This window comes from Oryzias melastigma, linkage group LG20 (genome assembly GCF_002922805.2).
Source record: "Oryzias melastigma strain HK-1 linkage group LG20, ASM292280v2, whole genome shotgun sequence".
Classification (NCBI taxonomy): Eukaryota; Metazoa; Chordata; class Actinopteri; order Beloniformes; family Adrianichthyidae; genus Oryzias; species Oryzias melastigma.
In genome coordinates, this window is record NC_050531.1 from 14,984,736 (window position 1) to 15,011,478 (window position 26,743).

Sequence of the window (26,743 nt, forward strand, 5' to 3'; positions counted from 1 at the left end):
GGAAAATAAATAAATAAATACATATTTTTACAACCTCATTAATAATATTTTTTCCCAATGTGTGTGGTTTTACATGAATTATTTGACATTGGTTTTGCAGTTCCTTAATGTGATAATAGACATTTCAGCGTTTAAAACATTGTTTAATATGTTTATGATAGATCCGATGATCAATTTAAACGTTATTTTAAAGCACGTGGGTTGTTTCATATCACTCAAAATTGAGCTGGCATGAATGGAAGCAGAGATAAATGACGTAAACTCTGATAAATAAAAATGATAAATGTCTGAATTAACATTTTGTTTCCTTTTTAGACATTTTTTGTTTGTTTTAATCTTCTTGAAATTGAGTTTGAGCTCGAGTAAGGAAGGAGGGGGGCGAGTGCGTCCGAGTTCGCGCGTGCGCACTTGATGGGAAACGCGAATGAAAACGGGCAGCTATGCCGCGCGCTTGCAGAGAACGGGCTGGACTCGTCCGCTTGGAGCAACGGCCGGTGTACCGGAGGACCGACCCGGGGGCTGGCGGACCGGGAGGCTGCTGACGACGCGTCTCTTTCTTCGGGCACAACCTCCTCCTGAAACCAAAAAAAGAAAAAGAAAAAAAGAAAGACCCAACATCAATCGACGAAACCCGCTTCTTCTTCTTTCATCTCCTTCGGCTTTCATCTCCCGACAGAGGCACGGAGGCATCAGCGATGTTGCTGCTAAATGTCTAGGATTTGTTAGCGGTGGACTCGTCGTCGGTACCGGCTGTGGACTGAACAGAACACGGACTGTGAGCCACAACAGAGGGCTTCACTATGGTTTTATTGGCACGCGGCAGTAGGAGATGTCTTCATAGCTGCTGTATGGGGACGTTATGCTTGCAGTTGTTGCTGTGGATTTTATGTGCCGTGAAGGGGGAGAGTCAGCCCTTCAGTGTCGAGGTAAGAACATTTGTTGACATTAAAATAAAATGAAAAAAAGATTTATGTTTGGTGGTAAAACGTGATAATAATTAGAGACACACTGTAGCTCATGTTCCTGTTGTGTTTAAAAACAAGAGGGGCTTTGTTGGGAACCCAGCTGAGCTTTCTGTCTTATTTCCTACACTTTACAATGACTTACCCATAATGCTTTGTGTTGATAAATACGTAAAATAATACAAAATCATGTCACCTTTTTATGTAAACATAGCATTTAGATGATGCCACAATATCAAAAACATCCCATATTTTGCCTGTGCATGGATTTGACTGACAAATGAAAAGATACAGGGAATTTATTTCAAAAGTCTGCTGAACCAACATGGATTTCCTCCCTTTTTTAAAGAGCATCCGCCTGTTTACATCCAGCAATGCATCCAGGGGAAACGAATTTCCACTGTCTCACACTCGGCTGCACTCACACTTGCACATATCCGCTAAACAAGATCACTTTTTGCTCGTGAACTGACAGCCAGTCATGTTCCACAGAGCCAGAAGATTTGCAAAGCTGGGCAGGCATGCCATGCTGTTTTGGCTGCAGATCTCGCCCCACTGCCACAAGTCATTTGGTTAAAATGCTCGAGCTCACATGACAGAGTGAAGCTGGAAAGAGGCTCCTTCATAAGTCTCAGATAATTGATTCTGGGTTGAGTTGCGAGACTACCTCCTTTATGTGCCCAAGACAGCATTTTCTTTGTCTACTGTTAAGCCCCCATGCTGCTCAATAACATCCATCTTTGTGCTCCACTGCAAGGCATCGTTCAGAGATGAATTAAAAGAGTGATATTAGCATTAGGATCATTGTGATTTCATAGAGCCTCCTGCTTTGAAAGTGTCTCTTTAGACAATTATCTACCTCTGCATGCTTTTATTTTTAAAGATGCTTACAGCACTGTAATTAGTTGTTTTTCATAATCAGAAATGTTGTAAATTGGGCAAACACTTTTGGATGACTTGAATGTGGTGTTTTTGAATGAAAACACACAAAAATATGTATTTCTAGTTGTTACAATACAGCAAAGTCTTATCTTTGTCGTTGTTTTAATTGGCTGCCTTCTTTACCTGTTCGCAAGACCCCTCTAGGACCTGGTGCATGGTTTTGATATCTGTGTTTACGGTTTCCCAGCATGTGCTTGGGACTTCAAAGTCTCCCCATGTGGACACTCTAGATTCAGCCAGAAAGTGGGCTTTTCGCTGTAACGTGAGCCTCTAACGGCCCCCTAATTTAACTGTTGTTAGTTCTGTTTTAAGACTGCTAGAGAGCACATTACTGGCATTTACATCCCATTATCTTCAACCCGCAACAAAGTTGTAAGCATGAAGTTTGGTTTTACACTGAGCACTTCTTCCAGTGAGGGTGCAGGGGGAAAAAGTTGAGCGCATGAGAAGTATTTGAAGAGTTTGTCTTTGATACTGCAGAGCTGTCCCACTTCGGTTGTGCAGAATCTCAGGAAAGACTGATGCTTGTCAACACATCTGCAAACTGAGAAATCTCTGTCCTCATTAAAAAAAAAAGTGTGGACTTGCTTTTTGCACTTGTGATGCCAGGAATACATAGAATTTAGAAGGCACATTTTCCACACTATAGTGTGTGCCAGATTATAATTCCCACTACCAATGACTGGTCTATCTTTGAACTTGTTAAATACAAGGCGCACCAAACTATTAATTGAGTCAGAGTTAAGTCCGTCAGTCAGTCATACTTTATTAACTATGTTCTCATTCTAGAACTTGTTTACAACATGCTACTCACTAGCAACGTTAGTAGCGTTAGCATATTCACAATACTTGAAACTCCCAACCTTATTTGAACAAAATAGACTGATACCGCTAAAATAAATGTTACTGGGATTACCCGAACTCACAACCTTGTTAGTAACACATAAAAAAAAAGAAACAAAAAACACCGCTGTGCGTTAGCCACATTAGCGTATTTGCAAAACACCCAAACTTGTTTGGAACAAGGAGACTTAACAGAGCGCCATGCACTTCTCAAAATCGCTTCAACATCATTAATCCATATAATAATCCATATATAAGGCACTCTTGTTTTTTGAAGAAAAAATAGGGCTTCTAAGTGCACCTTTTAGTGAAAATACAGTAAATCTATCGGTCTCATTGGATTTCCTCACTGACAAAAAGCGAAATTTTTTAAAATAAAAACTAGTCTCTGGGTTTTCCCTTTTTTTTTTAATTAAAGAATAAAAAGTTGTTATTTTTGTCCCCTTAAAGAGTTTGTTCTGTAGGTGGGCCATGCGAGTAGTCGAGCTCTCAGGAGTTATTTTTATCCTCCTCTTCCACGCGACTCAAACGGCTGCATAAAAGAGAGTTAATGGAGTTTTAATCTCTTTTTCCTGTTCAGGTTTGACAGTGTCAGACAGTTTAGGAGAATCTCGATGAATATTGCATCATTTCTTCACTTAGTGCCACAAACACAGAAAATCCCCAAGTTATTCCTCTCATTGCTCTTTCAGAGGTTTTCAATTTATGGCACAGTTTTATGCTTCACAGTTTGAAAAGTTCACCAGAGACCGTTTCATCTGGGTTAGATTGAATTTATGCTTTAATCTTTGAGTATTCCAAGAATTGTGTATTTATAACTCGTTGATATTATGTCAGCCACAGCTGTTTCATTCTTTTCTGCCTCTTTTTGTGTTGAGGATTTGTTGCATATGAAGCTTACTGTTGTAGTTACGTCCAGCTGCACAGCAGGATGGAAACACTGCATTGCATAGAGTCATGGAGACATCAGGTGCAGCGCCTCACTCTCTGGAACATAGTGCTTGAATCCCACCTCTGCTCACCAGGGACAAAGTGAAGTTGCTTAGTCAGAGATAATCTGCTTTATGACAAAGGCGGTGCAAAATTGCAGTCCTGACTGAGGGAGGAATCAATGAGTGATTTAATGGTTTTAGGTCATATGTGCTCACAGCTGGTGATGGTTATTTATTATGTGTTTGCCAGCGTTTGTTTGGACGAAACATTAAAAAAAAAAAATCTTACTTATGTAAATTTAAAGATAGTGATGATAATTTAACAAGACCCAAAACACCTTCAGGACTATATGCTTCTTGTATTCTGTATAAATGTTATATGATGGCAAATAAAGCAAACATTTGGGAAACCAGATTTTTACAATGACTGAACTAACTATTTCTAATTGTAAATATGATAGGCATTTGTTGAGAAGTTTGCTGTATGAAGGTATTCTTATGTTTAGAAAGAAGGTTCATCCACCTAAACTCAATGACTTCTCATTTTCCAAAAGTACTTTTTTTTTAAAACTTATTCATTTTTTTGCTCAGACATCATAAAAATCCCAAACCATTGAAAGTCCTTGCAGAGCCCTTCCACTGCACCTCCTACGATACATATTAGAATGGCAAAAAGCACAATTTGTATTGGTTACTCTTTTTGAGCTGACGGAGGATTAAGAAGACTGATTGTTTACAAATATATTTATTTATTTATTTATGTTTTACATATTTTATTATTTTTAAATAGGAAGAATTTGAACTTTTATATTTAAACGTTATAGTCAGATCACATCATTTGGTCCACATTATCCCTGTTGTCTCTTTTATGACAAATCCCACAACAGTCCTTATCAATAAACAAATGTAATTTGGCACCAATGAGTTGGAAAACAAAGCCCAAACCTTCAAAAGCAGAACTTTACGAAAGCAATGTCATCTTTTTACAGATGTACAATTTATTGATTTTTGCAGATTTTCATTTAAACGCACTAATCAGCTATTGTGCTGATATTGGTGTGCATACTCTTAATTATTTTTCTCAAATCCCAGCGGAAAAGAAGACATTTCTGTGTATGAACTTCTGTCCAGTTGCGTTAATCTTGATTGTGTTCTAATTAATGTTTGTCCAATGTGATTAATCCAACAAGCAAACTATAAAACAGCTGGAATAATGTTGACAATCTGACAATAAGATATGACTATTGGGGCTAAAGACAATCGCACATAACTGCACTATAAGGCACATTTAAAAGCCCTAATTTAAAAAACCAACAACAATAGTGCGCCCTATAATCTGAGTGTTTTATATGTGGATTATTTCTAGTTGTGCTTACTAATGTTGAAGTTATTTTAAAAGGGAACACGGCGCCCAGTCAGAATGTTTGGTTGTTATTGTAAATGTGCCAAAGTGGCTAACGTGTGCTTACAAGGTTGGGAGTTAGCTTAATCGCAGTAATGTTTGTTTTGGCGGTATCTGTCTTTTTTGCACGTTGCAGACGAGGTTTGAAGTTGCAGGTATTGTGAATCTGCTAATGTGGCTGATGCTTCTAATGTGGCTAACTTGTAGCATGTTACAAACAACTTTTAGAGTTACCGTGCGCCTTATATGACATAATTACAGGAACGGACCATTTGTTGCCCTGTAGCACAGAAAATACAGTATTCTTTCCTCTCCACAATAACTAGGATTTGAACGCATAACAAAACTCATGGTTCGGATCTTGTCACGGTTTTAGGGTGACGCTTCGGATCATTTTCAGATCAGTAAAAAGTAAAAAAAACTACAGGAAAAGCAAGAAGATTAAAGCCTAAAATTACTTTTTTGAAAAGCTTTAAAACATAAATTTGAGAATACATACGTAAATAAGGTTCTTCAAAGCATAAATATACACTCACACATCTGCAGTACACGTGTGGTCCGAACCGTGGCTAGTGATCCGTATGGATCACGGATTTTCCGTGATCTGTAACACCCCTAACAATAACTCAGTCATTGCAGCATACTTCTATAATAATACAACTGGCTCCTATTTATCAGTATGTAACATTTTACCAAACTCTCCAACCTCATAGTTTCTGTTTTGTTAAATAAAATCTAATCTAAAAATGGATCTCAGTTCACTTATTTTAATGATACATAAGAAGAAATGCTCAATGTTGCCTTTTTTCCATCTAAACTGAAGATCCAAATGTCTAGTGGCCTGGTTGTCATGATGGCAGTACTTGGGATCAGTGGTGTTTGTGTTAATCTCATGCCGCTGAAACCAGTGAAGCTGTTTTCATCAGCATAATACTGCAAAGCTCTCCAGCAGAAACTACAGTGCTGTTGTCACAACGTGAGGAACAGCGGGGCTTCATCCCTGTGTCAGCTCATGTTACCAGTTGGCATGCTCAGCCCCCTGAGTGGCATCTGAATAATAGAGAGCAAATAGTGTATAAATATGTGCTGTTTTTGTGCCTTGAAGCTTTTTTGCGCTGGGAGCCACAATCTTGCAGGCCACTAGACCCTTAAATTCAGGCTGCAGTGGAACCTCACAGTAGAAAATTAGACTAAAAGACCGCATGCTTAGTTTAATGCTAAGCACTTGCTTGCTCTATGTTTCTTCTCTGCATTTTCCCAGAAATTACTTGGCAACCAATTGGTGTACTTTATACATTAGTGTGTTTTTCCTTGATATCTTGCCCAAAGAAGCTTACCTTCTTGCCTTCCAGCATGGTGGTTATCAGAGGCGACATTAGGTCCTCAACTGCTCTACGCATTTCTGCAAAACTGCCTTAAATTGAAAATAAATCACTTCCTCTGCAACTGGGGCTTTTTCCCAGAACAGGATACATAAAAATATAATTGTAATTGCCTCTGTGTTTCATAAATCATGGGTTAGATTGGGCTATTATTTGTATTAAAGTGTAGTCTGTTAATCTTTTTTTTTTACTTCCATAACAGTTTAGACTCTTATCTTCAGCAGTGGCCCACATATTAGATTGTCAGCGCTCTTTTCCTGCAGCGGTTTCTCCTTTCCAGATACAGTACACTCTGTGTACATGAGCCCACCTCCAGTGTCATGAGTGCATTTAAGCGCACACATGATTGTTTTTGCATTGGTAGGTGTCTCCGTCTTTTTTCACCAAGCGATGATATGAAATTAGAAAACACATATTCCATTCTCTACATCATTTGGCTTTGGTGATGGAGCAGATTTTCGAGCAATCGGGGTGTCCGTGTCGATCTGCTCAACCCCGTCGTGAAAAATTTAAGCAACACTTGCACAGACCTGAATGATTCATCATCACACAAAGCCGACTTTTTGCAGGAGTCGCTTGTTGGTGGTATGCATTGTTCCGAGCCTTTTTTTCTGTGTGGGAACAGATGGTCGACACCTTTCCGAGGCATATCTTTGGTCACAGCTTACTGAGCTGCTAAATCTTAAATGTGACTGACAGCTGCAACATTAGATGGTGCCAGTGGGGCCTTGTGTCTAACGCTGTCAATTAGGCTTTTGACAGAAGTCTCAGGGACAAATGTGCGCTTCACCCTTCGTTATTACGTTTTGATTTTGTGAGGCACGATCAAACGAAAGCCTTGCTTTTCTTTATAACCCTGAATTAATAGAAGATTAAGACTTATCTAGGATTTTGTGTTTTAGGATTTGCATCTTATAGCAGTTGATTAGTGTCATAACAAAGACACCTCTTGTTGTCATTTTCCTTCATTTGAAAGCTTAATACCCTTCAAAGATTATCCCAGTTTTAGCTGCTGTTTAGTATGTGTGATTACACTCTGACATTTTGGGGGTGACATTTTTGTGACATTTCATCCTAATGGGGGCACTGATATAGTGGACACGCTGTGCATAGAGCACATGTGTGCTTGTGTGGGCGACGCAGGGCAAATATGCAGCAATAATCAGATTGCATCGAGGTCGTAAAGTTCAGATGATAAGTTTGGAGATCATTAAAAGTCAGCCAGTTAAAAATTTCACAGTACGAATTCAAGCTCAGCAGTTGGGATTTATGTGTGTGGGTTCGCGGTTGTCGGTGTAGGCTGGAAAGGCAGCGGTTGCCTTGACGACCCTGGCACAATCGCCAGTGGTTCAGTGTGTAATCGATGAATAATTCAGGATGGTCGGAAATGACAGGCAGCTCCAAGAAGGCGGGAACACGTTCCCACAAATCACCTGCGCTCGAGTCTCACAGATGATTCATTTTGCTCCATGTCTTCTTTAAATCATCGAGATGAATGTAGATGTTTTATTTCACATTATGTTTGCTGAATTTTAAAAACTTTTCATGGGTAAAGAGGCTCAAAAACAGCAGTTTTTCTGGACAGTCCAATGAGATGTTGCAGTCGGCATTATTCAAAAAAAGTGGATTTTGTTTTTGTTTTTTTCTGGTCATTCTCAGTTAAAAAAAAATCCAAGCCAGGTCTCACCACTGCTGATTTTCTGTCCTTGCAGGGAGCTAATTGTATTCTGTCAGCATTCCCGGGTGTACCTAAAGCCCTCACTGATTAGATGAGCAGAATAAAGAGCCGAGGGGTTTTAAGTATCTCCAGCAGCTTCATGTGATGGCTACTGGCCTGAAGTAAAAGAACTCATTGGCAGTTGGAAGCCTTCAGGCAACGTTCCTGTCTGTCAACACTATCTGGCACACATGTACCTTACGGCTGACTGTAACTAACTCAGTCAAGAGTTTTCATAATCTGGTCGTATCCGAACAAACAAAGCTACAAATAGTGAAATGAATAACTTTTGTATGACAACACAAACAAAGGAAAGGGTGTTTGCTTGTGAAATATTAACCTATTAGAAGTCATGTAGGTGTTGTATGACCTGTTCCCTCATGTGAGAGCAGCAATAATAACTTCCTGACGATGGCTGGGATAGTCGGTCAAAGGCGCATGTGGAGGAGCGGTTTGTCTAGTCGGGTCAATGCCTGAGGTGCTTTCCCTGATGCTGACCAGGTAGCTTTGATGTGTAGAAGACAGGATGGTGAAGAGGACAGAGTACAATGCAGCGGTGGCGTCTCTCGAGGTGCACTGCGACCTTCTTGTGGACCTAATTGAGAAAAAAAAGCACCTCAAAGTGTGATTTTTGGCACGATTTTTGCCCTGGGCAACTAATGTTAGTAATCCTGAGAATATGATGGGAAACAGCGGAAAACACAGAGCACAAAGAGAATATATTTTCTTTTGTATACATTGACAACAACATTTCCCAAAGCTTCTGGATAAGGCTAATCTAATGTGAATAGTGCTTACAAATATAAAATGAAGTTATTTTTTCTGTCGCACCCTATTTTCACCGCTTCCCGTGGTACTTGCTCTTTGATCCCAAATTTAGTTTAGAGTTAAGTAAGCTGGATTCTGTTTTTTTTCATCACATTTTGCTGTGTATGTTGCAAGGCCTATTAGATAAATCCTTTTGCTGACTTATAATTTGTGACAAAGGAATCAACAGGGGTCACATGATCTCCTCTGTCTCTTTGTGGGTTCCCTCTTCCTTATGACTGAAGCCAGACTCGCCTTCTCAAATCACAATAAACAATTAATGTGCAAGTGATCCACAGCACAAGTGGCCCGCTGTCCCTGTAACCTGAGGGGACTGAGCTCCTATCAGCTGAGCAGTCTCAAACGTCAACATCAGTAGCCACCACATGCTGTCTGTGAGCTGCCATGCTGTTCAGGCATCGGCTGCTATAACAAAGTGATCCTGTCACCCTAGCAGTTGGCTTTTTTGTGGCACTCATGGCTTAATTGGCCCGTCCTTTGCTCATCAGGTAGAGGCCAACTAGCCAGGTGGTTCTGAGAAGGCCTCTGGAGACATGATGGTTCAGTGGCAGAGTGCCTTCTCTCTTGTGTTACCTGGATTGTCTTTCCAATTGCTAACTCCGGTTTAGTATATATTTAAGACTTTTCCTTATCTAAAATTAGAGCGGAAATGTTTCAGAGTGGCAGGACGTTGCACATTTTTCCAGATAAACGTGCAATTTCACAGAAGTGCCCCTCCTTTAAGTGCAGGTGATAAAGACAGAGGTTTCAACAAATAGCCTGTACTTTTCTTTGTGTGCTGCAGATGGAAATGACATTTTCTGGTACAGAGGGTTTTAGGAGAAAGATCAAGGACTAAATTTGAATTCATTTTCTATTTTTTGCATCCAAGATGTAATGGAAGTTCTCTTCAATGGAAAATTGAGTGTGGAAAACCCAGAAAATAGACTTTGATCTATTTCAACTTTCAGTATGAGTTGCTGGTGAAGGTCTCATCATCTCATTTCAGCAGTACCTCAATTTCTGGGGGAAGTTTTACCTCATTACGGCACTTTCTCCTAAGAGAAACCTCTTAAAAACTCTCTCAGAAATGCTCTACATGAAAGACGTGTGGTTTTAATAGTGTATTCAATGCTCGGCTGTTTCAAATGAGCAGATAATGACACATCTATCAACCTGTAAGTAGCAACGTTATTCATGTTTGTCCTTTGATCCAGGACACAGAGCTGCAGATGAAAACATGCCCTTAATATTTTTTCATTTAAAATTTATGTAGTTTTTATATCCAGCATCTCTCATGCATTTTTAAACTGGCTTTGTCCAGAATAGTCCCGTTGTTTTCCATTTCCAGCCTTCTATCCCTTATTCTGTAAAGAATGGCCACAATTCCTGCACTGTTACTCCACCAGCAAGAAGCCCAAAGTCGCAGCTCTATTAAATACCACCACCTATGCTTACAAGCTCCCTGTTATCCATTTGCAGAGAAAGGATGGGGGGAATTTTCTGTCTTATTGAATAAAGGGGGTTGCTGAGCTGTAGCCTCCTGCTCTCAGGAATCCTTGCATCGGCAGAATACAGACAACCATAGATCATGACGTGAAAGAGTAAATCAATAGAAAGGGAGGAAGGCAGAAGAAAGTGGGAATGAAGAGACAAAACAGAAAGAGATGAGGACAGATAGGAGGGCGAAAAGAAGGAGAAAAGGCATTCTACTGATTCAGCAAGATCATTGTTCGGACTACTTTTTTTGGTAGGGATTACAACAAAATAGGGAGTCTGCTGACTGAAATTGAAGGGATTGAATGAATTATACAGGACTTGTGCCTTAGCCTGTCTCCTAACTTAGCTGTACTCTTAGAAATAAATTGAGTTCTGGATTCTTTTTAGCCATTACTCATGTTTGCAAATTTTCTCTTTGAGTTACAAAAGACTACACAGGGTATATTTCTGTGATATTGCTCTTGATTTGAACAGCCTGGAAAGTGAACTCTGGTTCAGACCAACGAAGTGAACCCTAGTTCACCTAAAACCCTGAATCTCAGCCACGAGGGAACATTTACACTTTTTACGTTAAGCTGTTGTAAAGATGAAAAGAACTCTAGCAAAGTCAGTTAGGCAGGCACAATAAATCAAAAATTTATTGACATCCCGTATCAGCCTGTGCCTGTCACAAAAGATGGTGTAAATGTAATAAATGTTTACTCTTACACACATGCATAGAGAGAGAAACCATTTTTTTCTCAAAAAAAACCCAAGCACACACTACCTACATTGTTGTCCATAATAGCTTTGGCCAGCACTTCCAGAGAGGTAGATCATTATTCTTTGGTGTGTTTCACTGACATACAAAGTTTTACCTGTCTCATGTTGAGATGACTTTCAGAAATAAAAAGTAAATTAAACAGTCTCAGTTAAATAAAAAATAATTATTGGTTGTTTTGCTATTTTTTCATGTACTGCAAGTCATATTGTTACTGCAATATTGATCACTAATATTGCAAATTTTTCTCACATCATGCAGCCCTATTTAGGGTTCACTTAAGTCACACGTGTCAAAGTCGAGGCCCGGGGGCCGGATCTGGCCCTCCAGGTAATTATATCCGGCCTCCAGATCGTTTTATTTTATTGTTAATAATGGCCTGATGTTATCTTAAGCTTATTTCTAACTTTTTAGGATTTTTATGGAGGGTAAATTATTGAAAGTTCTTTAAGGTTTAAGTTGATTTATTCTGGAATAATATTCCTGCCTGTTTTTATTCACAGTAATGTTAAAAAGTTACATTTTTAAAATTTCGTTTTATAGTGTTCAATAAATGGTTATCCTGTTCGGCCTGCAACCTTAGGTGTGTTTTGGTTTTTGGCCCCCTGTGCGATTGAGTTTGACACCCCTGACTTAAGTCCTACCTGACTGAGGTGACAACAATTTAAGAGCTGAAAACAAACTAAGTAGAAATGAGATGCAGCAAAGGGAATTGTGACTCTAAACTCAAAAGTTTTAGAATTCTCAGTCTGTAAGGTACAAACTCATTCACAATGAGTGAGGCGACTGTGATGCAGTGGTAGAGCGGAGGGTCCAAGTGTTCTGAAAACCACATTGCTACTTATTGGTGGCTACAGGTTGGCACCTTATGTGGCAAAAGAGCTGTAATTCATGTGGTATTATGAGTTCATAGCTGAGTAGCACTGTGACTATGAAGCTTTTTGGACCTAAATTAAGGTAGGAAAGTGCTATATAAGTATTCAAGTATTCACCATTTATGAAGGAGTAAATAATTGAGAATTGGATAACTTGAGTTTCTGCTGTATTGAACCATTTCTACTGAAATCTAAGCTAAGGTATGAAAAAAGTCAATACAGTGGTCCCTTGTTATAACATAGTTTAAGTTTTGCAGTCTTGCTGTTTTGTGGGGTCAAGTTTCATACTTTGTTTTTTTCTTTCTTTTACAGCAGATTGTGTTCTTCATCCTGACTGGCTGTAGACCATTGTCAGTAACCCTTGTCTGTGCTGTTTCTCCTTTACAGAACATATCCTGCTAGCAACATTTACATAAATTTGCAATCCCTGTCCAATCTTTGTTTACATTCCGTAATACTGGACTTATTTTTCTATGAAGGTTTGAACTTTGAGAGTTTAAGCAAGAGAGGAAAGTAAAAAGGCTAATGTCTGTCTGGGAAAAGTAAAAATTAGTGAAAAATAATGTGGAGTTTTCCTTAAGACATCTATATTTATTGTGATAAAATAGATGACCACTTTATGGATTTTACATATTGTGTGTTATTTAGACAGTCCAGTGATATACGAGGGATCATTGTAATATATTAACTCAGAAAAATTGTATAAAAAATCCGAGCTTTAAATTGAGTAACAGAAATGTTTAAAAAAAAATTATTTCACTTGAAGACATATAAACCTTTTTTAGGGTTTTGTTAAAAATTCTCTGTTCAACTGTCTTGGAGATAAGCTTTCTTTTGTGTATTTTATTTGTATCTGCTCTGAAACAATAAGGGACTTTTGGAATTTGGTCAGCTTACTCTTAAAATGTTCAAATGGATACAACTTCAATGTATTTCTCAATGTAAATATTTAATTTAGTTCCCCCCCAAATGCTCTTAAACACAGCAATCATTTAGATGTGTTCTCTATGTCTAAAGGTGCTTCCAAGAGGCTTCCTTATACCCGTATTTTTTTGGTATATAAGTCAAATTCTTTGCACAGTTTGGCCAGGATTGCGTCTTATAATTTGGTGTTATTATAATGTCTTTTTTTATTTAAAGCAACAATCACTAAAGGCCACTGTAGGTGTGTGAATTAGTATTTTCCCCTGATGATAGAAGAAGCATTGCTCAGTCTTACTCTGGGCTTGGTGGAATTGTTCCGTAGTGGTACAGATGATGAAGAATTCAACAGATTTAATGATCTAAAGTGATTTAAGAGTTGACTTGCTGGCTTATTTTTTATACTTATCAGAATAATTGTTCATACATGCACTAATATACTTGATTCCTCCTATGTTTCATTACGATAAAGTAAAGCGTGCATATATCCAGTCTATTATATATATCTATTCTGTTATTAAGATTTGCCTTTCAAGATGAAATGTCCATTCCCATATTGTTTAAAAAACGGTACATTGTGATTTTTTTCTTCTTTATTATACATTTTTGGCTACTGCGACTTATAGACCAAAAAATACGGTACATGTTCTGTGTCTGCATTCATTTTAGATGGAACAAATGTCCCGATCAGACAACAAGTTTTGATTATATTGTACACTGAGGTGGAATAAATGTAGCGCCTGGAGTGAATGTCTTGTCTGGCATCATTGTATAGAAAGTTTCATTGAAATCCCCGCCTGCCCTCTTCTACTCTATTCATCTTCTCTGCTGTCAGGCTGTTTCACTGCGGTGTTGTACAGAAAACCTTCCATGACAGCTACACCCTTTACATCCTACCTCCCTCTTTCATTGTCTCTTTCTCTCTCATACGGGACTCTGAGCAACCCCTAACCTCCCGCTAGCAACACAAACACCATCCAATATCCTGTTGATGTCGGAGCGACAGACGTAGCTGCAGTCTCGCCTTTTTGGTTTCTCCTCTAATATATCTCTGTATCTGATAAGGGCAGCACAGTCTGGAAGCAAAGCATGTTCCTCACTGCCTTACTTAAAAATCCTACGTCTCTTTTTTTCACTTCTCAAAGCGTCCTGAAACATAGATGGCATTCAGTTTAAAAAATGGAAGAAGCCAGAAGACAGTCTGTAAATAATTAATAACACTTCCCTATTACAGTTACATTAATGTGGGAAAAGAATACATTTTTCATTTCAAAAAAATGGCCAAACCCATCAGACGGATATACTTAATGAAAATCTGTCTCCGGTGTCACAGGCCGTCACAAAGCAGTCCATTATGAGAGGCAGAGAAAAGCTAATACCGTCGTGTTGTTTCCTGCTAATCTGCAGTGCAATGCCTGAACTGTACCCTCTTTAATACCCCTGGCATCACCAAAGCAACAGGGACGTTTCAGAGGTGGAGGCTCCAGGACCGGGCTGATGCTCCTTCACAACAAAAAGCCTGAAGACGAGATAAGAGGGAAGAAATGATGTGATTACAGGACAAGAGAAGGGAAAGTGGACATTAGGAAGGAAGCGTGAGCGGGCAGAGAAAAGATCTGGACTGAAGATAACTGCAGCTGAAAGAGACTATCTTACAGTTAATGCTGTAGAGACGTGCGAGCTAAAAGGTTCAGCAGCTTTTTGTTGTTGGTTTGAATTTGATTGAAGTCTGTGCATGCATCAGCTATGCTGAAATTAAATATTCTCTTTGAGCTTTACCATCTGCTGCTTTTGACATGATTTAACCATAAAAAAGACAAAAAAAAAAAAATCAAAGGTTCTCTGGACTATGCAATCTCAGTTGGTCATTTGCCTATTTTGACTCATTCCAACTGTGACATTTACTTCAGGGGCTGGCCTTCCCACTACAAGAAGGTAGATTAAGATGACACACTTTTTTGTGGGAAGAGATTTACTTGTTTGTTTGTTTTTTCTGTCATTTGATGTCTTACAGCAATGCTGGACTTTAGTGGCTGTCAGCACCTCAGTGTTACTGCAGACAGCTGGTGAATTTTCAGTATAAAAGGCAGTAAAGTTAATTTAGAGCCTAAAGCAGATCATGATGTTTCTATTCAGCTGATGTGGGATCTTCAGGCCTCAGTAGACACAGTTAAAAGCAGCTGTTCCAAACATGATTAATTAAAATAAAAGCAAATTACTGAGGTTTATCTAAAATCTTCTTAAATTAGTTCAACATTTGGTGCATTTGTATTAAATCTAAGATTTTTGATTTACATAAAACTGTAATAATCTCAAACAATATCAGTCTGATCAATGTATACCATGGCACCAAAGAATTCTGTTACACTCTGTGACTATTTCTTAAAGAGCCATTCCGATCATTTTTTTAAAGCTATTTTAAAAACATTGCCAGTGTTCTTTTAATTTTTATTATTATGCTGTTTTTATCTTAAATCCACAAAACCTGTGTTGTTCTCTTGTACATAGTTTCTGCAGAGTGGCAGTCATTCATTAGAGATTCGTCTTTGAGTTGTGGGCGGGACCGTTGGCGTTGAGCAACCCCACCGCCTTCATCTCTACTCCCCGTTACTGAGAGCTCTCTGTTTACATTCTCTTCCGCTAGCTTACAACTCCTCAAACCCCCAACCTAAGATTAGCGTTTCAACAAAAACAGAAAGAAATATCTGATCTATCCATCCATCCAGTTTTTAGCCAGATGCCAGCTCAGGCGAGGAAAACAAAGACATACACGGATCTAGTCGTCTACAAGTGGATGTATCAGAATGAGGTGAAGCAGTGAACTTCTCGCTTGTCCAGTGTATTTTCTGTGTAACTGATAAGTGCTTTGTTCAACTGCATTTTTCGTCTGCTCCTAATTCACAATTGTATTTAAGAAATATTCAGAAATGCAATTTTAAGCTTAATTTTTGTATATATGTCCTCCATTATCAGAAAAATGTTACAAGAACATGTTACAAATGCTAAAAAAAAGAGGGGGTTCTTTAAGAATTTGCAATAAGTAATTTAATTTTATGTGTATGCTTGAACAACAATTCTATTCCTAAATATAAAAAACTGAGATTAACAAAACCAAAAGGGAAAAAAATCCCTAAAAGACCTTGAAAAATAGCTTTTGGTTCTATTGTGAGTAGTTGTGAGTAGTATTTTCTCACTCTTATTATTATTATTATTATTTTAGTCTCTTTACTGCTTGTGTGGAGATTAAAAATAAATAAATTAGTTGGCATAGTTATTTTGTGGAAGACAAATACTGATTTTGCCTGTAAATTGTAATAATCTGAGCAATCACTAGTAGATGGTTTGCTTCATTTCAAATTTTATTTTGCCAGAAAAAAGGTGACTAGACTGAAATCTACAAGCAACAAAATCAAAAGAGCAATGGCGTGTGTTTTCTACACGCCATTGCTCTTCTTCATGTCTCAGTCTCGGTTCAGAGCTCAGTAAACCAGCAGTGGCTATAGCACAGCACGAGAATGCAGTCGCTTTGGTTCCTCCTACTGCCTTTGCTTACTGCAATTATAAAACAGTAAATGATTAACTCTGGTTTTACACCACATGCGCTGTGTGTGCTGAACAACTGTTTTGGCTGCTAACACTGATACAAAATCCACATTGGTTGTGCTAGAATCCCCTTCTGCTTAGAAGTTTTAGCCACGTGGGTTTAACGGTTTCCCTCCTGTGATAGCTGCACATTTTGAAAAGGTGTGGATGTTCTTCATCCGTAAATGTTTAAGTCTTTTTACAATAAAAACATATAAACTGAGGATACCAAAACCCTTAGTTTAACACCAGAGATGTCGCCAGTAACACCTAAAATAACATCTGCTTTTTGACATGCCGTAACCCTTCAACCGTTTACGCGATCTACGTAAATCAGCTGATTCTGATACATATTACTAAATCACATTCCATTACTATATCTGCTTTTATCCACTTCACAATCTGCTGGATTTATGTAAATTGCATAAAAGGTTGAAGATTTACAGTATTTGAAAGAATGCAGATCTAAAACTCAGATGTTAAAGAGGATTTCAGCGTGCCAAGTGTTTAATTTGTTTCATAATTAGCTTTTTTTAAGTAGTCTTGTCACTGTGTGTTTGTGCTTGGAGCTTTGCGACAACAATAAAGCTGAGCTTGAAGCATTTGCAGAAAAGGCTCCACTAACAGAAGAAAACGGTGTTTGGAAGCAGGGTTGAGAAACACAGGTTTGGAGACACGCTGACCTCGTACAAATCTGCATTGTGGGAGCATTTTGGGTTTGTTGTTGAGTTCAATGACAACAAAGACTGTCTGCAAGCGTCCTCTGGGGGACCACCTCAACAGTGTCGTTTGACCTACAGAATGTATGACAGTATAGAAGAGAACAGGTGGGAGAAAAGCAGCAATTGTGTATCAATATGTTTAAAAGTACATATTACAAGTTTAGAAAAACTCATGAAAATAACCAGAAAGGTTTAAGTGTTCTTTGTTGAGGATTTGCCTCTGTTCTAGATGGTTGGACACCTGATCAAATTGATTGATATACTTTACATCTGTTTTCCTGCATTCACTTTACCACCAGTGTAATACCAAGCCTTTCTGAATCATCTTGTAAGGGTATTGAAGACACCTGATACAGATAATAACCGTTCATCACATCCTTGACAAGCATTTATTTATCGGATGAACTTAAAAAAATACAGTAACAGAGTGGAAATGAGAGCGGCCTAACATGACCATTCCGGTGACCACAGAAAACAACCAATATTGTTTAGGAGCTTTATAAGCTTAGAGAAATTAATGGCATATCACAACTTTACTCCCTCACTTACATTTGTTATACAAGAATGTATTTTTGTTAAATTCTGGTTGAGTTATGGCTGTAGGGACACACTTTTTCAGGGTAACTTTAACTTTGATTTTAATATTACTGTTGACTTGGCCCACACAATAAATCAGCCTGTGCGATATGCACATCGCAAAAGACAGTGTAAACCACAATAAATGGTTACCCTAAATTTTTACACACAGGCTAATACAATTTCATGGCAGCTTCAAGCATTTCACAAATCAAAAAAAGCCATTTATTCATTTGACCAATCGAATGCACCCTTTTAGACGCCAGTCTCCTTTTTAGACGAGGATCATTTGGAGTACATATTACATTTTGTCGACTTATATTTCAATAAAACCTTTGCAGTGAAATTATACTACGGAGCGACTTATAAATGTTTTTTTTCTTCTTCATTATGCATTTTTGGCTCCTGTGACTTAAACTCCTTTGTGACTTATAGTCCGAAAATGTGGAAAATACTGTTTCATATTTATTGTGTCTGTCTCACATACTGCTTTAGAAGACTGACATAGGTATATACAACTGTTCCTCATTCTGTGATGGTGCAGTTTACTCAGCACAGTGGGGTGGAAGACCAAGGCTGCATAATAAAGATGCTACTCAGACAAAGAACAGAAAATGAACTGCAGCCAGACAGCTTGCCGTAGATAAAAATAAACTACTCACTGATTTACAGAAGACACTGAAATAGGACATACATCATGAAGTTCTATCTCAGTGTGAGGGAAGAGCTTCCATTCATTCACTTAATGCATCGCATTTAGGATTAGCTCAGACATTTCCAGCCAAATCGATGTCCGTCAACATCCAATACTCCTAAGATCCTGGACCATATATAGAACCCCTTTTTTAAAGAGGATTATTTGGGCTCAAATGATTATTTGCATTGGCATTAAAAGCTCAAAATCATCCACTGATAGCATGTTAGGTTTTAGTGACCAAACTGCAATTTCAGTACAATCATTTATTTGCAGAAAACAAACAGTTAGGACCAGAATATCATTAAAGACTATCTTTCCAACTGTTTTTTGCTATTGCTAGGCTGTAGTGGGAAATAAAAAAGAGTCAAGTATGTAATTTGGTTATTTTTCACTCAACTATCCTAGAAAAACTAAAGAGCAGAAGCAACTGCAGAGTAATTAAAAAATGCTTTGTCTAAAATTGTAAATGTAGACATTTTGTCGAATGGGTCTCTGAAGTGCTTGTGGTTGGGATTTACCACCTGACATAAAGCTCATTTGCTTCTTTTGCAAAGCGCTTTGTTTTTTACTGTGCTTCCCCTCCCAGTTTGGTATATTCTATTCTCCGTGTGTATGTTATCCCAAGCAGCAGTCGCCTCAATGACAGAAGGAGCACCACACATTGTGTACAAGAATAGCGCTCAGGTTTCACAGCACAGAGCTGCTGAACAAAGAGGAAAATGGTCTGAGTTTATTTAGTCTGAGTGCTGGTGTTGAGATATTTCACTTTTGCTAGCCTTCAAGTGGAAACTCTGGAAGTGTCTGAGCGCTGGCTCGTTGGACCTCTGCTGGGCAGGGCAGCAGACAGAGATTCTTTGGCATTTTTCATGATGAAGACTATGAGAGTAGAGCGATGCTGGGACGAGCCAAATCCCTAAAGCCTCTTCAGTGGGAAAGCCCAGCCGATCCTCCTTCTCCTGCCTGGTATAAATATCTGAGGTGCGATTCCCTCGGGTTGGATTTTATGGGACACTAAAAACTCTATTACACCAAGACCTTTTCCTGGAAAGATAAACGCCATAGTAACAGATGACAGTCTTAGGTAGAAACTTGTATATATTTCTCGATTGACCTTTTACGGACATCTTTGCAGCGATGCACCAAGCTCTCAAGTGGTTATGTTTACACGTGAGTTCACATGAAGTGCTGGTCATTAAGGGTAGACATCACAACAGATGAAATAAGGAGCAATAAACAACTTATTATAATATATTTTTTATTACACTGTGTTCAAACCAAATGGGATTAGCACTTCAAATGTGACTTTGCTGCCTCTGTTTTGATGTACATCACTGCTGTGTTGATGCTCCTGACGTATGATGGAGGAGCTGCTGTCCAATTTTTTTTTTCCTAATCACGACATGGAAGTATTTATTGTATACCTACTTTTCAATGCATAGAAGATAATGTTAAAAGACCTGGTTTATTTATTTTGAAGAGCTCTACAAAAGCGCGTTAATCACATCTCCGTGTCTCGATTTATGAGATCATTCAGAGACTCTCCCAGTACGGTGAGCTTCACCATCTACTTGAGGAACTGCGTTTAAATGACGGCCGCTGTACGCGGCATTTTCCTGTCTCCATGACCCAGTTTGGCAACTTGCTGTCCTACATTAGTCCAAGGAGGGAAAAAAAGAATATAGGTAGAAAAACTTTTAGTTATCATCTTCATACAAATATATATATAAAAATATCATTGGTAAGTCTTGGACTCCTTCTGATCATCAACACATCACGGGCCAAAGCTGAGTCCCTAATTGGTTGACACAGCACGTCTTCTTCCTCAAAATTCAAGCATTTGAACTCTTGAAAATTGTGCCGCACTGCCCAAAATGCACTGCTGTCCTCTTATTGGGTCTGTACATAACCTCACATTGAAACTAGACACTCCTGACTGTAGTTGAGTTCTCCATGAATGCAACTTTACACAGCTTTTTTTTTTAATAATTAATAATCTAACAGTCTTGTCAAAAAAATGACACCTCTATAACAGCCATAAAGGCAAAATGCCAATCATGTAGTAAAATGCACTATGTTTATGTGTATTAGTCTGGGTGGCCGGTGCCATTAAACAAAGGAAGAATATTTTTTAAGGAAACGTCTTTATAGCTTGAAAAATGTTTACTTTTAAACACAAAAAAACTACTAGAATATATTTATATATATGCATGTAAGTCTATTATAAATTGCTGTAGAAGGGCAAATAAATGCTCAAGCACTTTAGGTTCTTTAACAAATTGATAGTCTGAAATAGTTTGTAAAATATATTTTTTGCTAAAAATATTTGCATAAATTCCAAAATAAGATTTGTATCTTACTGAGCTGAGGTTGATGAGTTTCTTGAAATGTTTATGGTGAATTTTTATTTATTTATTTTTTAAGTATAAATTTCTCTGGTTCACTTTAGTATGACTAACATTTGTGAGCATTTACACTGCAAATCTTGTGTGTGAAAGTGCTAGAAATGTGTGACGAGGACCTTCAGATCTGATACTGTGCGTGCCCAAATCTTGCATGAGTGTTGTTTAGAAGAATGGACAAATTTTTATTCCTTAGTCCTATTATGTTCTTAAGTGGATAAATTCTCTAAGAATTTAGTTTCAATTTTTCTTAGTAACACAAACCTGAAAAGAAAAACAGCTGGAAGAAAAGCTGCAGAGCCACATCTGGTGTCAAACAGTACTAGAAATGTTTTTTTTGGCTCAAATAACATCTATCATCCTTAATTGCTTTTACAGTTTTGAATTTAATTTTGCTGCAAAAAATTATTTTAAAAAGTGAATTACTCTGCATGTCCTCCTCCTTTTCATTAATCTAAAATCAGAATGGCCACAGAGGCTATTTCTTTAAAGCTCCTGTCATTCTCATTTATTTTAGGGCCTTGACTTTAGGAGTAGACATGTGACTAATGTTTTTTTTTATATTTGTATTTCCTTGTCTTTAGGCTTGGCTCCAGAGGTATGGCTACCTCCCTCCTGCAGACCCCAGAATGTCAGTGCTACGTTCTGCCAAAGTCATGCAGTCTGCTATTGCTGCCATGCAGCGCCGCTACGGCCTAAATGTCACAGGAACTCTGGACAGCAACACCATAGAGTGAGTCACACACTGAATCTTAAAGAAGCCACAGTAGGACCTGCTTCTTAAATTCATGACAAGTACAAATCTAAAAGAACTGAATCTGGAAAACCAAAAACATACGGTCTTATGAAATGTTATTACTCCCAGTGAAGAATATAATCTATTAATTAAATGAAAGGTCTTCAGATGTTGTTTAGATGTGTTTTCCCAACTGGAGTTAACACATTTTGTGCACACTGAACAACACAACGGCAGACATAGTAGGAATTTAGTCAGGGCCCCGGGCTTAAGAAGATAAGAGGAATGTTTTTTTAGTCTGAAGGCAAGCGAAGTGATTTTCCAGACACAAAGTTGTCACGACATAGATTAAGTGGGTCGTTTTAATTTGATCAAAGGGACCTTTTGCAGAGAGTCCATCTCTGATGTCAGATCAAAGGCTGCAAAACGCTTCGGCATTAATGCTCAGCAGAGAGGAAGGAAGAGGAGAGACGGGATCGGTTAGTCCTCGTTCGATCAGTCATACCTCAGTGCGGCGGACGCAAGACTCCCTCTAACTGTGTTACCGGCGTGTCGATGACGTTAAACCCACCAGAGGCTTATGAATGATTAAAGAAGCAGTTTAAATTATGCAGGGCATTAAGAGTCATACTATTCTAAGAGCAGCACTAATAAAACAAAGTAGATCATTCACGTTGAAGCCGATACGACCTCGGTGAACCTCGCTGCTCTACCCGGATGTTTTCTTTTACCTTCAGAGCATTAAAACAGTGTTCACTGACATTTGTCCACACCAACGGTGAAATACCATCCGTGCTGCAAATAGCAAATGAGCTCAGACTGGTCACTGAACTGTAACAGAGAGGTGTGGTGGCCAGCAGTATGAATGTGGACTAACAGCTGTCCAACCTCTGGGCTGAAACAGAGTGAAATGTGATAAGCTAACAGTTTGTCTACTCTTTTCCCTTCTGCTTCACTTGGTTGACATAGCGATAACACCATAAGGTGAGATGATTCTTGTTATATGGGTGCAAATATATCATACTTACTACAGAAATAAGTGTTGTAGGGATGTTTTATTCACTGAGAATACAACTTTATCAGGGTTTGCTGTTTTTTACCGCCATGAGTTTGTATTACATCTTGCTCCAAATTTGTTCCTGTAGGTGGATGAGGCAGCCCAGGTGTGGGGTTCCCGACCAGATAGGCGGTACGTCCAAAGTCAGTGTCAGGAAACGACGGTACGCCCTCACAGGCCAGAAGTGGCAACATAAACATATCACATACAGGTAAGAGGATTTAAGATCACCTTTAGGCTTTGTTTTATTATTCTCCCATGTGTCCTTTTTAACTGTAACGATCTGACAATGCAGTTTCACCAGAACGCTGACTTTTCCTATTAAGAACTCTTTCACAGTTATGAAGAGTGAGACCGAGAGGAAGGCTCAAAATCTATACAAACATGCATATTCAAAGCTTTTTCTGATGAAACTAGTGTTTTGTGGTGTTTTAACATGTTCTTGTGCCATTTTTCTCATGAAGAAGAACCTTTATTAAAAAAAAAGCTTACATTTGTATTTCTGAGTATTTCTCACTTTAAATTATTTTGAATCAGGAGCAGACAAAAAAATAGTTTGAAAAAGAGCTTTTTTATAACAGAGAAAATAAATTAGGTGAGGCATAGCCTCCGTGCTCTGCTCCATTCTGATGCATCCACTTGTAGACGACTAGATCCATGTGTGTCTTTGTTTTTGTCGTCCATTCAAAACTCTATGGCTGGATAGCTCCAATATTGCTTACCATTTTTGTTGCCCCGCTAATGTTACGTTGAAGATTTGAGAAGCTAGCTGGAGAGTGTGTAAACAGAGGGCACTCAGAAACTGAGAGGGATCTCCTGCCACTCTGCAGAAACTATGTCCAAGAAAACAACACAGGTTTTTGGATTTTGACCAAAAAACGACATAATCATAACTAAAACACTACTAGAACACTTTTACAATAGATCAAAAGCTGTAGATAAATGACGAAACTTTTTGTTTTTGCATTAAAAGATTAAAAGTCGATAGAATAGAATGCAATTAACAGATTATTGATGACTGCAAGAGTTTCTGTATCAGATGCAGGATTACAAATTTGTCAAACCATCTAGAAACCCACAAACTTAACGGTTCAGTCGCAGTATTCCAATTTATAGGCCACAGTTTTACAAAGATCTTTTCCTTCTTCTTGGTCTAATCTCTTTCCAGTCTTCAGTCATTCCTACTGGCTGTTGATGTCTGATGGTCATTATGTGTTAGATCTTCTCTTTCTTAGGCTTTTGGTTTGATTTGGTTTGGTTTGTTCCGATGCCTCTAAATCTCAGCTATAATATTTAACGTATTGATGGCCATCATCTTCACCCTTCTGATGCATTTTTGTGTGTCTGTTTCAAAGTGACGACTAGTAAAATATAACTACAATCGAATAGTGTATCTTGAGGTTTGAGCACAGATCCAAAAGGAAAAAAATGCAAGTTTTTGTTATGATTATTTTCTTGTCTTTACCTCTTTTAATGCATTTTTTCCTAAAATTTGTAGTTTTGTTAACTTTCATTATTAACAAATACATTTTCCATTATTAACTAACAGAAAAGTTATTTTTTTGCCTAAAAAAATGCAAGAAATGTCCAAAGCAAAAACCAAATTTAAGCCCTAAAACATAAAACAAATAAAGGAAAATGTAACAGTTATCTCATCATCAATGTTATAAATCATCCTGATTTAATGACGTTTGGCTGGATGAGTGAATATGTTTAGTAAAACATGCTCTGCTCATAGATTACAACTCCTTTGATTTAGTGATGAATGGCGGCCAGATTCTCTCATGTTTTATTGGTGTTTTAGGTTTGCTGTTTCTCAGCTCCATGTTTCATGCCATAAACTGTCAGAACAAAGCTTGTTTTTTCTCTATCTGCTTTGGGAATAAATGTATAAGCAGTATTACAGGCTAAATATAATATATGAGTCACTGACCTACAGCAAAACCGTATATCAGTGATGACACAACTGCCCAGATTTGTAGCTGTGCATTTTTCTTTCTGCAAAACTCCTCTGGGATCGGGTTTAAATTTAGTCTGTGAATGCGCCGTGCATCTGTGATGGCACGGCTACAAAAGAAAGCAAATGAGCAGACCTGATGAGGACGGGAAGAGTAGATAGGTGGAAATGAAAGGGGAAAGTGAGCATTAGAGGGAGGAGATGCAGCTGCAGAGAGAGAGCGTGAGGGAAAAAAGACGAGGAAAACCCCGATGGAAGGCAAAGGGTTGTTTCTGACAGATTAGGGTTATGTAATGCCGTTTGGAACATTTTGAATGGGTAAACTCACATGTGGTCGTGTTGCACATGGATGAGTGTTTGGCCTTCAGTCAGCTGTCGGATGTGCATGCAGCTGCTCCTTTCAACTCTGATTGGTCGGACAGAAAACGAACCACTCAAGCTTTCCTGTTATCTCATTTTAGATTGCAAAGTGATACAGTAAACTTCAGCCTCATGATTTAAAGTCACTTCATTTGAAGCTCACGTTAGCAAATAGGCTACATTTTAGTACCATAGGCAAATGAAACCAATATTTATTCTCACCTAAATATCCAAGAATAACATATAGTCTTTTGTGATCTGGTTTTAAAAGCATCTAACCCCTCTAAAAATAATTTAAAATAACAATGCTGGCATTTGGAAAGCATAACAAATGCATGACCGCCCCAGGTGTGGATTTAGTTTCCATTAGGCCACAGTTCTTGCTGTGTGGAGGCACTAATTAACTTTTTCTTCCCTACTGTTCTCCCTGCATGCAGGTACCATTACAGCACACAGGATGCATCCGGAATCATTATCACTTCTCAAGATTGACTTTAATATCTGCTATAGCCTTAGAGAAAGCTGGCTTTACCCTTTTTGCGCTTTCTCCCCCGTCTGCGTTTTTCTCTTTATTTCCTGTTTTATCAGGCTTCGTCTGTAAAATGGGACATTTACAAAGGACGTTGGGTAAGAGGCTCAAATGGTCTTTTAGACTGAGAAAAAAAGAGAACTGACGGAGAAACCTGTAAGTGCGGCTGTTTGGTCATTTTTTATGTTTTTATCCCAGCAATGACATTTTTGTCTTAAAGTCCGACTCCAACCATATTTTTTTCTTTTGTAAAATCATTCCCAGTGGTCTCTTAATCATGATTATTCAGTTTTAGCCAAAACTACAGAAGCCTGTATTGTTTTTTTTATATTCTGTAGCACTGCAGGAGTTCATAAGACATTTGCCTCTGGGTTGCCACATAAGTTAGCCTTGGCTAATAAAAAAGGCCTTGGCTAAGTCAAGGCCCGGGGGCCAGATCCGGCCCTCTGGCTAATTCTATCTGGCCCTCCAGATCATTTTATTTTATTGTTATTAATGGCCCGATGTTGGCCTACTCTTTTTTTAACTTGTATAATTTTGACAAAACATATTTTTATGGAGAGTAAAATATTGAAAGTTGTTTAAGGTTAAAGTTAATTTATTCTGGAATAAAATTCCTGCCTTTTTATTATTAATAATTATGTTAAAAAGTTATGGTTTAAAAAAAATCTATTTTCTAGCTTTTTGCAATATTTTGGGATTTACCTAGTTTATTTAGGCTATTTTGGAGTTTAACTAATATTTCAGCTACATGCTAGCTGCTTTGACTAACCTAAGCTTTTTTTTGTTTGTTTTTTAGGCTTATTAGGCATTTAGCTAATGTTTTTGCTGGCTATCAACTTCAGCATTTTTAGCTATTAATTTCAGCATCTTCAGCTCTCAGCACCAGCATCTTCAGCGACCAAATTCACCTTACAGCATTCATGCTTTATATCAAGTTCATAATTATGTCAATAAGTTACAGTTTAAAAGTTTTAAAAATTTATTTTCAGAGTGTTTAATAAATGTTTAACCTGTTCGGCCCGAGTGCGATTGAGTTTAACACCCCTGGTTTACACGCTCTCCCACTAGCTTATAGCACCTCA

The 26,743-nt window shown here is 38.2% G+C and overlaps 1 protein-coding gene across 2 annotated transcripts in view; it reads left to right on the forward strand.

Moving 5' to 3' along the window:
* The first annotated feature begins 208 nt into the window (after positions 1-208).
* Positions 209-26,743, forward strand: part of LOC112151285 (matrix metalloproteinase-16) — a 75,338-nt gene continuing 48,803 nt past the window's right edge. The window contains exons 1-4 of one of the 2 annotated variants that reach the window (XM_024280120.2): positions 209-926; positions 21,604-21,752; positions 22,725-22,739; positions 22,901-23,023. In XM_024280120.2, coding sequence (XP_024135888.1) covers positions 801-926; positions 21,604-21,752; positions 22,725-22,739; positions 22,901-23,023 — 413 coding nt within the window. In that variant the 5' untranslated portion in view covers positions 209-800. The remainder of the gene's footprint in view (positions 927-21,603; positions 21,753-22,724; positions 22,740-22,900; positions 23,024-26,743) is intronic. The other variant, XM_024280122.2, reaches the window with a different exon arrangement.